This window comes from Parus major, chromosome 24, assembly GCF_001522545.3.
Source record: "Parus major isolate Abel chromosome 24, Parus_major1.1, whole genome shotgun sequence".
NCBI lineage: Eukaryota > Metazoa > Chordata > Aves > Passeriformes > Paridae > Parus > Parus major.
In genome coordinates this window covers 6,353,250-6,367,776 of record NC_031792.1, presented here as the reverse complement: position 1 = coordinate 6,367,776, position 14,527 = coordinate 6,353,250, and the positions used below count along the sequence as shown (strand labels likewise).

At 43.0% G+C, this 14,527-nt stretch overlaps 1 protein-coding gene across 4 annotated transcripts in view; it reads left to right on the top strand.

The window, feature by feature from the left end:
• The window catches only part of ARHGAP32 (Rho GTPase activating protein 32), a 236,175-nt gene that overhangs the window by 80,113 nt on the left and 141,535 nt on the right, over positions 1-14,527 (top strand). For 3 of the 4 annotated variants that reach the window (XM_015649713.3, XM_015649712.3, XM_019008920.2), the window contains exon 2: positions 11,310-11,418. In XM_015649713.3, the coding sequence (XP_015505199.1) occupies positions 11,311-11,418 (108 nt within the window). In that variant the 5' untranslated portion in view covers position 11,310. Of the gene's footprint in view, positions 1-3,800; positions 3,817-11,309; positions 11,419-14,527 lie in introns of those variants that run through there. The other variant, XM_019008921.2, reaches the window with a different exon arrangement.

Here is a 14,527-nt window from a genome sequence, read left to right as displayed (position 1 = left end):
TCCAGCGCTGGCAAAGCAAAGATGAATGTCCAGGTTCTCAGTTAGTAGGAGGAGACACAGGTTGACAGCAGGGCAGGATCCTGAATCTGGTTTAGCAACTGCATCTAATGAGTGGCATCCTGTCTGTGGCAGTGGGTTGGAGTTACATGATCCTTAAGGTTCCCCCCGACCCAGACCTTCTGGGATTCTTTGATGTGCAAAAGCCCCTCTGGGGTTCACAGGGCAGGAGGTCTCCAGGGTGATGATCATCATCTCTGTGCAGCCACAGCTGGTGCAGGTGACCCAAGATGTCCCCACCCTGGAGCTCTGATCTGCCCCAACAGGAGCTCCTGGGGCCTGGCAGCTCTCCTGGCCCAGCACAATGCCAGCCCTGTGTGGAATGGGTTTATTTTTTTGCTCCAGGGAAGTGTCTGTAGATGGGCAAGCCCCTCTGCTGGGCATCAGGTGGAGGTGGGAGCTGCTCCCTGTGGGAGCACCCTGGCAGGGCTGTGTCCCTGCAGGCTGGTGGAGGTGCTGGCTCTGAGCTCTTTGCTGATGCTGCTCTCTGCAGCCCAGAGGTTCCCTGCTCAGCGATCCTGGTCAGTCTTTCTGTGCGTAGCTTGTTGCTCTCTCTTTTTTTCTCTTCTTTGGAAGGAGTTCATAAAGTATTGAGTGAGGAGGAGGTGTTGCATAAACTCTCCATGCTCAGAGGCACAGGTTGGGAAAGGGCAGAGCTCCACTCCTGAGCCTCCTCTGAGAGAGGCTTCTTGTATTCCTCAGGAGAGTGCCCTGATTGCCTGTGGGGGGCTGGCTCTTGTGTCTGCTCCATCAGGATACAACATTTGATGGCAAGGAGTGAGTGAGAGCAGGGTGTGATCCCCTGCACTGGAGGGTATTGTTCTCCCTGAGCCTCGATTCTTGCTACTCCAGGCCTTGATAAGGTGTTTGATATTTCCTTATGTGATGGACTGGGAAACAAGTTATTTCCTACCTTACAGCCAGTCTTCCTCTTTTGAAACACTGGACAACTTACAGGAGCTGACAGTTACTTTGGTTTTTGGAAAATGGATGGAGATAACTCTATTTACTCACCTCTTGGCTGCTTTGATGTACAGTCCTTGCATTGATGTTTTATGGTCTCCTGGCATATCCAAGTACAGCTTTTAGCATAACTGTTTATTATCAGAAGTCCAGCACAGGTTACACCTGGTGTTTCAGTGGTGTGCTCCTCTGAGCAGCTTTAGAGTTAAGGTTTGGGTTGATGATGTACCATCTCTCAGTCTCCCCTCCAAAAAGAAAAATACATCTAAATTAGACTGAGGGCTTGGCTAATTGTTTTCTGTGTTCATCTGTGAGGCAGCAGGAAACCAAGCTGCAGGGTTTCCATTGAGAGCAGCCTGTGTGCCAGCTTGGCTGTCTTTGTCCCTCACTGCCTGTGGGTGTTGAGGGGAACAGGGACAGTAGTGGCTGCAGCTGGACCCTTGAGATCCAGCCAGGCAAGGGAGAGTGAGGAGCTCTTTGCTGGTTATTTGGGGCTTTATTATTCACTGAAAATGCTAATTAACAATTGTAATTTATTCCAAAAGCCAAAGTAAGTGTGTTTCTGGTTGTGAAAGATTTCATCAGTGCTGAATGTGTTGTCCCTGAAGGGAAATGTGCTCTGAGATGCTGCAAGAGGGTTTGGCTGCTGTGCCCCTGCAGGTCTGCAGCTCTCAGGCACTGCTTCTCCTTGTCCCTCTTGTGACTTCTGCAGTCCTCTGACTTCCATCTTCCCACTCCCTGCATTAGAAATGTCTGTGTAGAGGGGTGGCAGGGCAGGTTTGTCCCAGTGCTGTGTGAGCCCAGAGAATTATGAGTCCTTTGGATTCACAGCTCTGCTGTTGAGAATTAATTATGGTGTAGCTTTGCACATTCCCTGCCTATGTGACCCCCACCTGCTTAAATCTGTCCCTGATGATGACTTGCTGCAGTTGGAGGCCTCCATTTAATTCCATTTAGCTGGTCAGGAGCTATCCAATAGGGATAATAATAGTGAAATATTTAAGTAGTGGTTTCTAGATGGGGAAAGGACTGAGCAGCCTCCTATTTGCTTTTGATACCACTGAAGTGCAGTGATAATAGGAGGATAGGAGGAGGGCTGTTGTAAATATGATGCAAGGAACACCCATAATTTAAGAGTATTTATTTAACTCAGAGTAACAGGAGCTACTCTTTATTTGCATATGCTTATCTTTTGTTATTTGTTCAGCTATTCCGGTACTGGTGACCCAGAGTTCATTTCCATTGATTTCCTTGTAAGAATTCACTAGCAAGTCTGCCAGGGGTAGGTTTTTTCCCCTGATTTCAACCACAGAGTGTCCCATAACCACATGCATAGGCAGTTTGGATGTATTGGATGGACAGGAGGTGTGGGATGGATAAAAAGTGTAGCTCTGGGTGGATGTCTGGCTCCATATAAATGTTTTAGTTGGAGAAAGGTTTCCCTGCTCAGCAGCTGTGTGACTGGGTGATTTCTGAATGTTGTTTCATGTTATGAACAGTTGTCATTTAGCAGCACGTGAAGCTGATTGTAACTGATGAGGTGATTGCTCTTGATCCTTCCATGTGCTGAAAACATGTTTTTTCCAGGATGTGCTTCTCTGAGGGAAGACTAAGTTTGCTATGGCTTTGTATTTGCATTTTGCATTGGCACTACAAACCCCAGATGAACCCAGATGCATGTCCTTGGATTAGATTTGGGTCATTCATTACGATTTGGGGTCTCCTTTGATGTGTGCCACATTTGGATCAGCTGGGACCAGATGGGGTTTGTTGTTTGTGTGATGGTGAGGTTTGAAGGATCCAGCAGGGGCTAGAACAGGCCTTGCTGGGCATTGAGAAGGGCTGGCTGGGAGAAGGCTTGGTCTTACCAAGACAGACAAAAAGAGATTGCAGAGAAGTGCAGGAAACAGCTTCTGACTGAGAGCTTGGTGAGAAGTCCCTGTTGAGGACAGGCAGTGAGGGTGAGCCCTGCTGTGGGGTGGAGATAATTCCCACCAAAGCTGCTGGGAGTGGGAAAGGCCCCAAGGCAGGACATCCCACTGCCCCACAAAGAACCTTTGCTGATGTGCCCAGGTTCAGACTCCTTAGCAGAGCAGGAAGGTGGGAGCAGCATCTTTTCCCATCTCCCTTTTATGTTCCAGCTTTAGAGCTGCTTGTAGCAGTTTATTAATGGTAAATAAGAGGTTTGTGCCCTTTTCCCTAAAGGTATTTTTTTTTTAGTACTTTTATACTTGTTCCTGAGTTAAACAAAAGAAATCCAAGCTAGGGCTCAGTGATTCTGATTGTTCAGTGATTTCCTAATTCTTTTCTCTCATACTGGGCAGAGTGATGAGAGAAACGTATTACAGAGGAATTTTTTTTATTGACTGTCACTGTGTTCTTCTGAAAGAAAATGCCAAGCACCTACTAAAATAACATCTTTTATGTGTTGCCAAATAAAAGAGCAGGTTTGTGAAGTAATACGTATGCAAAAGCATGAGGATTCTATGATTATTTTTATGAAGTTTTTTAATAACTAAGAACATGTCTCTGAGCTTGTAAAAGCTGAATATTTCAAGAACTTATTCTTTTCATAAAGTCCTTGAAGAAATGCCAGTTATGCAAGACCTGAATACAGATTCTTACAGCCCAGTTGCACAAATCTAACTTCCATCTTCCAGTCCCTTCCAGGATGTGGAATGAGCATCTCTCTATACTCACTTAGGTACTTGGAGATGGATGTTACTGAGCTGAGACATGAAACACAACCGGGTGAGACAAGAGGCTGCCAAAACTATGGTGGATAGGTAGGAATAGGTGAGTCTGTTGCTTTTTGCTGCTTTCAAATTTAGAGATTTACTGAAGGTGGTTTGGTGTTGATTTTACTGTGTGCCTACAGAACTGTTCTTGGAGGAAAGGAAACCATCAGAGGGTTTGTTTTATAGTACAGTGCTGGCTTCTCCTCTTCCATCCTCTCTCCTTTCCTCGATGGGTGGGAAATGTTCAGTTGTTTGGTACCTTGGAACCTGCCCAGTGGTGCCAAGGTCCTGCTGGGACAGCCCTGTGCTTGTGTGAGAGCATAGGCAGTGCCCTCAAGATCTGAAATCTTGAAAATATGAAATCACAAAATCCTGGACTGGTTTGGGTTGGAATAAACCTTAAAGCTCATCCAGTCCCATCCCTGGTGTGGGCAGGGGCACCTTCCACTCTGCCAGGTTGCTCCAAGCCCTGTCCAACCTCATCTTGGGCACTGCCCCATCCCTATGGGGCAGCCACAGCTGCTCTGGGACATCTGTGCATTTCTCAAAGGAAAGAACTTCTTCCAAATATGTAATCTAAATTTATCCTTTGTCAATTTAAAGCCACGTTCCCCCCTTGGCTTGGGGGCTTTGCTTATGCAGTTAGGGTTACGAGGAGTTGGGAGATGCTCAGAGTTTTGGGGACACCAAGAAGTCAATTGGGAATAAAAAGCTGTTTCCCAAGGTGAGAAAGGCTGCCTGTGGTAGCTGAAGATGGCTTTTTTTTGCTAAAATGGGAACTGCCTTGCCCAGACTTGCCCTTTTGTCCACAGGTTTTAAATTCCAGGTAATCTGGTCTTGTTTGTGCAACTTTACTTTGAGCTCAGAAACTGTGGTTCAAATGTTCTTGCAAATTAATAAACAAGATGTGTGTTTGGAAATCTGAAACCACAGTAAAGCCCTTGAGCAAAGATAATTGTCTGACTGTATTGGAGCTTATATTTTAGCATGTCCAGAGAGCTGGAGCAGGGCAGGAAACCTATATTAATTAATTAATCTCTGCAGTGCCATTGGAACTAGTCTGCCTCCCTCTGCAAAAGAACATACATGGTGGAAGGGTTGTCATGTCCACTCTGGAATTTTAAAAAATTAATCAAGTGATAGTGCTGATTGCAAAAAGATCTTTATTTAAAACTTCCTATATTTAATTTTTTAAAAGTTTTTTTTAACTTCATGTATTCTTCATCTAAGAAGAGAAGTTAATGCAAAAAAAAGAAACAACACTTTTTTCTCCTTTCCTTAGAGAAAGAGATTTCAGGCAGCTGAGAATCTCATTTAACAGGTGGAGATGCCCATCCAATGGGAAGTGATTCTTTTCTTTAAAAAAAATAGTTTGAAGGAATAGAAACCCCTGAACTAAAAAGTTTGTGTGAGGTGGTTTGTGGTGACCAATTGCCCTCTGTTGCTGAACTACAGTAGTTGGTGTTGGGGATCCCATTCCACACCACCCTATTGCATTGGTGATCTCAGGCTCCCAGGGCATAGGTGTGCCATGATTTTGGAATCTGAATATTGAGAAAAACATTTGGTATTTAAGTATTTTAAAACTACCTTTGTGGCTGTAACTACTGTGGTTAATTTCTGAAAGCCATCACAACCAATCCAATGGCATTAATGTTTCATTGTAACAGTGCTGATACCATGAAGACCTCTATTCCCCTGCCTTAGAGATTCCCAGCCTCCTTTATTTGGGCACATGGATAGATCTGCCAGGGATGCCTGCAATCCATGAGAAGGGCACATGAAGTAAAGAGCTGCACAGCACAGTGAACTTGTTTGAAGTTTTTAATTCTGCTGCCCACTGTTGCAGTTCTGAGACCCTCACATATCTACATCCCCTAGAGTGAAACTCACTGAGCTCAACTCAGAACCAGGTAATAAGTAAATGCTTCATGAGTAGCCCTGGAGTATCCAGAGTGCAGAGAAATCTAGTTTGTTGCTCTGTGCTGATATTTGAATGACATTTCATTCCAGTGACTTTTATGTATTCTCTTAATGTAATATATTGTTAGTCTCTTGATTTTTCTTGTGCAGTGCCTTCCCAAATAATTGAATTTTGGCTCTCTGATGATGAACCTCCATCAAAAGTAGCAATTACAGCTTTCAACATTGTCCAGTCAATCACAGCAAACCCACAGCAACCCTTTAGTTCTGCCAAGTTCTCACTCTGTGGCCAAGGATTAAACACAATCCATTTAGCATTTGTTTATTTATGAGATGGGCTTGGAGCTGCCCTTGCCAGGCTTTTGCAGTTTCGTGTTGTGTGATCCTGGAGTCAGACTTCAGAAATCTTGTTTTATATAATACAGATGGACATAGAGTCATCAGGGAGGTGTTGACAAAGCTGATTTAAAACATGAGAAATTAAATCCTCATCAGGTCAGTGTTGTCAGCCTGCAATTCCCATCACTTCTTTCATTTTTCCTGGGGCTCGTGAGCTATCTCTGTTTTCCATATTGTATGATAATTTTAGTCTTTTCCACTGTATTAGTTTTAATTTCATGGACACAGAGTTTACTTGGAAAATTGGGCTGAGAGGGCTATGTGCATTTTGGTGTTTTCCCCATCTCCCTAATGTAATTTCCTAATTTTTGTGTGTGTGGTAAAGTCTGAGATCAGAAACGAAGATGTAGCAGGGTTTCTCACATGATTCCAACTTCTTTCCCAGGTGTTTATAAACTTTGGGTCAAATCTCAGTTCTTGTTTAATAATTTTTCTTCCTTTCCTGGTGGCAATGGACAGCTCAGGGAATGTGAAGAGTTGGCTTAATTCTGCTGTCATATATTGTAGGGTGACACCCATAGTGCTTTACATCTTGAGTGACTTATTTTAAACTCTCTGAAGCAGAGTTTTCAAGGCATTCCTCTGTTGATTCACTGCTGGATTACATCTCCAAACTGTGATTGAGAGTAATGGGATTAAAACTCTACTTGTTACATTAGGAAGGACAGGGATGCTCCACCCAGGCTAGGATGGGTTATTTTTGCCTTTTGTGCAAATTATTTGAACAAAACAAATATGAGATTTAATCAGATAGTGTTTGAAACTTCTTGGTTTTCAGTCTAGGTTGGTGTCAGCACAGACCTTAATTGAATTGTAGCCTTTGAGGTAAAATTTATATCTTGGAAAACATCGCTTTCTGTGGAGCTCTAAATCCTCTTGAATTGTTGGTTCCGTAGGGCAGAGCTGTGCTTTTCCATCAGGGGAGCAATCTCCAGGCACAATGGTGTAATAGAAATAATAAATAAACGAGTAAATCAGTTCTCATCAGCTCTCACCACTCGCTTGGAGGTCAGGAAGAAAAGTCACTGGTGGGGGAAGCAGCCAGGAGAAGCTGCAGTGCCTGATGTCCTCAAGGAGGAGAACAACTCCAAATCATATTTGGCATTTAATCTAAAGAATGCATTGCCTGTCCAAGTGGGATGGGCCAGGCAGCCAGTTAACTCTGACAGGAGCCTGGCATGGCTCTCACACCTCAGGAAGGAATTTGTCACTATCCTGTGTCCAGCCATTAACTGGAGTGGCACCAAAACCATGACAATTGTGTTACTCCTCTGCTGTGGCTTTGGGGTGTGCCAAAGAACCTGAATAACAGGAACAGACACTCTTGTAGGAGTCCCACAATGTTTTAAGAGATATGTTCTTGTTTAACTTGAGGTGCTCTTTTCCACAAACCCCCCTTTTGTGATTCTTTCTTATGCAAACAGTTGGATGTGTGAATGTGGGACTCTTTAAAAGCCATAGGGGGGGTTCTTGTCTAGTGAAAGTGTATTTAAAATTTACAATATTATAAACAAGCAATAATTGTAGAGTTTAGGGACATCAAGCTGAATATTCACCTATTTAATACAAAGTTTACATTTACCTGAGATAAAGTTTACTTAATACAAATCACCCTGCAGATCTCCTGTAGGCATTTCTTGGCTTGTGACACAACCTAGTGTGAGCAGGCAGGACTTAATGCTTGATAAGGCATCAGAGGGTTTTAATTTCTGATATTTTAAAAATTATGGGAGCAGCTAATTGGATTTGAAAAAGTGGAAAAAGACATGAGATGTTTTCTCAATGGACTTGTGTCCTGTACAAATATACAAGTTCTAACTAAATTAATCAACCCAACCTACTAGAGAACTTCAAAAGGTGGGTGTGAAAGTGGGCTGGGCCTTTTGTGAAATGTCCTGTAAACATTTGTTCCAGTACATTTGGTTCTCAATTTACAATGAAGAAGGGTTCATTCATCTGCAGAGAAATTGCTTAATGGCTTAAAATAGAACTTTTATTAATATAACAGTGTCATATTTCAGTGCTGCTGAGAGGTTGAGGAAGTGGCATTTTAAATAAAATTATATTTCTATTCTAATGGCCAGGATTACATTTTTTAGTGACTTCTCACTCATTTACATCTTCCCCAAATATATATATCCAAGTGGAGCTGTTATAGAGCAGCTCCTTTAGTTGGTTTGACCTTTAGTGTTTACAAGATCCATGTGTCAGTGTTTTGTGTAAGTGCTTCTGGTATTTGAGGTGTTTTCCTCTCCTGTGGAAAAGAATCCCTGGCAGAAACAAGACAATCTGTCTTGTCACAGTTTGACACGTGTGGTGAATCAGACATATGTATGTTGTGCTATTTATTTATTATATAAATTAAAAGAATGTCAAATATACATAATGCACATGCATATAAAAATATGTGAATGTGATTACACCTAGAGATAATAGTCCAAGCTTGTCTTGGGGTGAGGCCAGGGTTTTCCCTATGCCCAGCTGGTAGGAAAGCTCCTTCCCCAGCTGTTGTTCTGAGGTTTTACATGCCTGGAGGAAACGTAAAAAGGAGAGTTCAGAAGCTGCTTTTCTTCCTACTCTCCCCCCCTTCTCCCCATGCTCCTCTTCCTGTTTCATTGCTGCAAGTTCACAAAGTTATTTTCCTTCATCCAGGCCACTGATGGACAGGAAAAAGCTGCCAGACTTAATCCATAAAGGACTACTATTACCTGCAGCATCTTCAGCCTTCCTTGCTCTCTGTCTCAGATGGCATGGAATTAAATAGTGGCTATTAAAAATTAATAAGGGTGCACAGATGGTTATCAAGCGCTGATAATTGTGTCAGAGAGAAAATGTTCAGTATCGTTTCCCTTATTTCTGTGATGTTGTGACCAAATTTGAATTTCCCTCAGCAGCAGAATATTCTAAGTCTGGCAAAAGCTCAAAGAATTGACTGTTTTAAAGGCTCAATTTTGCATGTGGAGCTTTTCCAATTTGCAGTAAAAGTCCTGAACACCTTCACAGAAAGAAAAATGGGACTGCATTTTGGGATCTCAGTGGGAAGAGTTTGTGAAGAGTTTATTGTGGAAGTTTTATAGACATAGATTAAAGAAATAATGTGAATAAATAGATTGGAGTGTGATAAAAAGACCTGTGTGCTGTGACGTCCATGTTGATCCAGTGTGAGGGAATAGACCCTGAACATGTGCCTGATTCCCAGGATTATTTGAAATAGGACATGCTATCCTCTGCATTCACTCTCACCACTTCAGCCAACACATTTCAGAGGAGACACCTGGCAGGAATTGCCAGAGGAGCCCTGTAGGGAATCCAGTTGTTCTCCTGAATGCTGATAAAGCTGTAAATGCAGTCCTGTTGTTTGCAAGTCTTTAGACTGAGTAAGAACTTTGATAAGCTGTAAAAAGAAGCACTTTGATAAGCAGCTTTAACTCCTGGAGAAGGTGGGTCTTGATCACATCACCCTTCCTTCCATTCCATCACCTCAGGGAATTAAGACTGACACTCTGTGGGATAATTTGTTTAGGATCTTTTTATTCAGCTGCAATATGGTCAAGCCCCAACATCTAGAAATCCTCAGGAAAACTGTATTGAGCATTTTTCAAAATCATGACATTGATTTAAAAAGTTGAGGTTTCTTATTTATTTATTTATAATATCTTGTTTCTGAGTTGCACAACTTTGTTTCCTTTGCTTTAAATTAAGGGGGAAACCTCTCCTGTGGTGGAGCTGGGGCTGTGAGGCCAGGTCTCCTCCTCTTGATATGCAAAGGACAATTGAAGCAGCAAATTTTTCGTCTTTCAAATTATTTTAAACATCTATTGCAAAGGTGAGGGTCTCCTTTCTGAGCTGACATTACATGTCTGTATTCTAAATCATGGTATTTTCATACAGACTTTTTTCATCTCACTGCAGCTTTCCCCAGGTGGGTGCACTCTTTCCCTCCTGAGGACAGTGGATGATGTTTTAGGGTGGGAATGATGACAGACCCAGTGAGCAGCATTTCCCTGGGGCATTGTGACTTTCAGTTTTGAGGTTTATTTTTTCTGGGATAGGTTTTTTATTGGAGCAGAAATATGATAACAAAGCTGGGGATGAAATTATACAGGCTGTAATTCCTAACCTGGCCGTGCCATTAACTGCAGTCTTAATTACTTCATCCTTAACCCTCTTGGAGAGAACAAAGCAGAGTTAAATGATTTGGCCCTGTGTCAGGCAGCATGTTGGGGTTTCAGAACTTCACATCTGAAGCAAAGGAGTTTCATTAAATGGCTTTCAGCAGGCGTGTTTCAGTCAAGTGGTGCATAAATGAGTAGAGTTAAAAACCAGCTCTTTTTGCCTATGCCTTTGCACTGCTGATTATCAAAAAGCTTATCCTAAATACATAAGTGGTGATCTATTAAGGGAATAACAGCCTGAATATTATGTTTAATGAAACTGGAATGGGTGACACTAGACTTTGAACAGGCCTTTGGTTCTTTCAAGTCTTCACTGTAGTCTCTACAAAGGCACATTTATACAAACAGAAAGTGAAAAAAAAAATACATACCTACAGAATGCTGACATGTGGAGGGGCTGAGGAGCCTTTATGAATTCTTTCTCAGTTTTCATTTTGAGCCTCTGATCTCTATGCAGGCTTGGAATAGCCTTCACAGGGGATTTGGAAGACCTTATCTGAAGAAAGCTCCTTATCTGAAGAAAAGTTTCACTTGGTCACATCAGGCTGACTTGAGGTGCTCACTCTTCAGATAGAATCAGGAAAGGATGAGCACTGATGGATCAGGCCTTGGCATGTGGAGTCAGACTCTTAAGATTTGGAAACTGTTATCCCCATTTCAGGCAAAATCTCCTGAAAGGAGGAGGAATCAAATGGGTGTGTTTCTCCCTACAGTGTGTGTTTCTCTTGCCGTTTGCCTGGGCAATAGGAGACATTTTTCTGAAGTGGACTGAAAATCCCTCCTCTGCATTTTTCTGTGTTGCAAGACTTGCAAATTGTGCAGTGATTAAACAAAATTATCTACTGATTGGTTAGGAAGTGCAGATTTCCCTCCACCAGATTTACACTCTTGTCCTGCTTGTATAATGAGGAAGTGGGAGAAGCTCAGGACTGCGTGGGATTTCTGGATGTGTAAAATCATTTTATGTTGTCACTTAACTGAGCAGTGTAACAGACTGGGTGTGAGATTACCTAGGAATTGTTACTGAATATCCAGCTTCTGTCCTTCTTTCCAGAATGATGAAGTCCTCTGTCCATGCAGAAGAAGATGACTTTGTTCCAGAGCTGCAGAGGAGCATCCACCCCAGAGAGAGGCCGGACTGGGAGGAGACACTCAGCGCCATGGTAAAACACCTGGGCTACATCTTCTCTTCCCTTTATTTTCCATTCTATTCCATTTATACTCCCTGAGTTTCAGCTTTTTAAATGGATTGCACAGTACTTTGAACAAGGCTAAAATGCTTCCTTTCCTCTGGCAGTTTGTCAAGAAGAGGGAAGGAGCTTTCACAACTCTTCTGCCCCAAAGCAGGTCTCGTAACCAATTAAAAGGTCCATTATGTCATGACGATTTCAGTCTGCATTAACCTCTTTTTCAGCAAGACTTCAGAGCATGAAGGGAACTTCTTGTAAAAACATGCTCTTTGAAGCATACAGCATTGTGAAAGAATGAGATTTTAGCAAAATGCTGGCTCAGTCTACATAAATAAAACCTCAGCCTGAGAGCAAACCTGACATCAGAGGGACCAGAGCTGCAAAAAATCACATGCAAAGGTGCTGTTCTCATCTCAGAGGAGGCACTCAGTTGGGCAGTGGGCCACAGACAACTAGATGACCTTAATATACATGGGGGTTTTTGCAGCCACAGCTTCTCTGGGCACCCTGTTCCAGGGCCTCCCCACCCTCACAGGCAACAATTCCTTCCCAATATCCCATCTATCCCTGCCCTCAGCAGTGGGAAGCCATTCCCTGTGTCTGGTCACCCTCTGCCTGTATAAAGTCTCTCACCCGCCTATTTATGAGCCCCTTTAGGCACTGGCAGGGGCTCTGAGCTCTCCCTGGAGCCTTTTCTTCTCCAGGTGAACACACCCAGCTCTCTCAGCCTGTCAATTTTTGTGCTTTTCACTTTGTAATTTTTTTTCTTCCTCATGTGTGGCTGTTTTTGCCTTCTCTCCACCTTGGCCACAGTTGGGAGCACTGTCAGTTCCCATCAGGGTTGCTCAGGCAGCAGCACCTGCTCCCAGCTTGGAGCTTCCCACATTGTGGAGTCTGGTGGGAGTCATTGTGTGACACCTCACTGCTGTCTGTGACCTCCAGGTGTGTCTCAGAGCTGTCAGGCTGCAATTCAGTGTCCTCACCTGTGACACAGCTTTCCTGGCATATTTCATTTTGTGTTGCTTTTTTCTCCTGATTGATTTGCAGTGAAAGGAATGCTCACCTGCTTGAGGCTGTTGTGCTCATGGACAGTGCTCAGTGTTTATTTTATTTTATCCTGCATCATGCTCCTCTCATTGCCCAATTAAATCACGTTTTGGAATTTGTTCTCTTGCTTAGCTATGTGCAAGCAATGCCAAAACTGACTGGTCCAGTGGAGAGGAGATTCAGAGTATAATAAACAGGGAAATTCCCAGCTGGGATTGCTGCACAGTGACTTGGTGTGATGAAGAACAGTGAAGCTACTGAATCTGTATTTAGAGTGGCTGGATTTGTGCTCACAATGTTGGTTTGATCTCAGGGTCCTCTGAATACAGTGTAAAGAGGGGGAAGAAAAACCTCTCCTGCTTGTGTTTACTATGTTGAGCAAATCAAATTTCCACTTCCAACCTCTGCCTTACCTCCAGTCAGGGGCAATATTTACATGTAAATATTTGCAGGACCTTGTTCAGCACTGACACTTTCCTCTGTTTAACCAGCATATCTTCAGTATTCCTCTTTTTCCCTGATCACTTGAAGCCTGAGGTTTCTTCCCTCACTCTGTTCCTTCACTTTGCATTCTTAGCAGCCTCTGTTTCAGCCTTGTCCCAGAGGTTTCTCTTTCCATGGTGTGTGACTGTTTCAGAGTGTAGCAGTACATCTAACATGTGGTTAGTGATCGTTGGAGATGCAGATTTTAGATTTTGTTGCTGCTTGAAGCCCCAGCCCCCAGGGAATGGAGAAGTTGTTCCCTCCACTGGTTCCCCTGGCTGCTGCTGGAGCCCTGACAGGCACCAGCCTTTGTCATCTCAGATGAATTTCACCTGGCAAAGGCTGAGACAAGGGGTACTGAGGAGAGCTGGGGGACTCCTGGAACTTGTCTCCTGAACTTTGCATCTGTACATGCTTTTATTAAGAAAAGTCAATTTATGAATTTATACACGAACAAGTTGTCCTACTATTCCTCCCCACTTTTATCCATAATATTTTTCAAAGGGCTTATTATTAATTGATATAAGTGCTTTGTTTCCAGAGCTTTTTCTTAACAAGAAATAAACTGAAGGTATTTCTAAATGTGTGGAGGTTGAACGTCCTCCTATACTGTAAATATAAAGTTATAGAAATTCTTTATTTTTAATGTTTCTGTCATTGCTAGTTCATTCTGGGCACCTGAGTAGCTTCAGTCCTTTGTTTGATGCAACTTCTTTTGTCTTCTTTGGTTTATTATTTATACTTTCATCTGCTTTTTAACACTGTTTTGTGTTTATGGTTTAGCAGGAGAACAAATGATCCTGTGTTGGAGACCTGGTTTGTGTGTGGGGAATCCCAGGATTGTGAAATGGTTTGGGTTGGAAGAGACTATAAAGCTCATCCTGTCCCAACCCTGCCATGGACATGGAACACCTTCCACTATCCCATGGTGCTCCAGCCTGGCACTGGGCACTTCCAGGGATGGGACATCTTTTCCTCAGTATTTCTGGTGCAATTCTGTGTTGTAGGTGAGGTCCAGGCTGAAGGAGAGGCAGCTCTGGCTGAACAGAGTTCCCAGGAGCTGGGTAATGAGGCAGCTGCCTGTGTGCTCCTCAAGCATTGCTATATTTTGTATTCCCCCCCGACTCATGCTCTGTATTTTTAGAATTTGGGTATATTAGGCACATTTTTTCTGTCTCAGCCCCCAATTCCCACTGTGCTGCACCTGCTGGGTAACCTTCACACATCTCGGGATTTCTGCCTCTGCTCCACTTCAGAAAATGCAGCTGATGATATTGACTTTCTTCATAGAACACTTCTGAGTTCTGGGGCTGCAAAGCCCTGTGAGCCAAGGAAAATTGAAGTTTATGGATTTTCTAACATTTCTCCAAGACAGTAATGCTATTTTAAAGGAAAGGGGTGTCTTTTCCTTGTCAGGTCCTGCTGAGTGCTCTGAGTTACAAGAAATGAAGTTGTGAAAGAGCCTTTATATAATATTTCTCACATGAGCCTACAAAACAACTGTCCCCAGCCTGCAATAATTGTAGCATAAATTGATACTTGTGCTTAATAT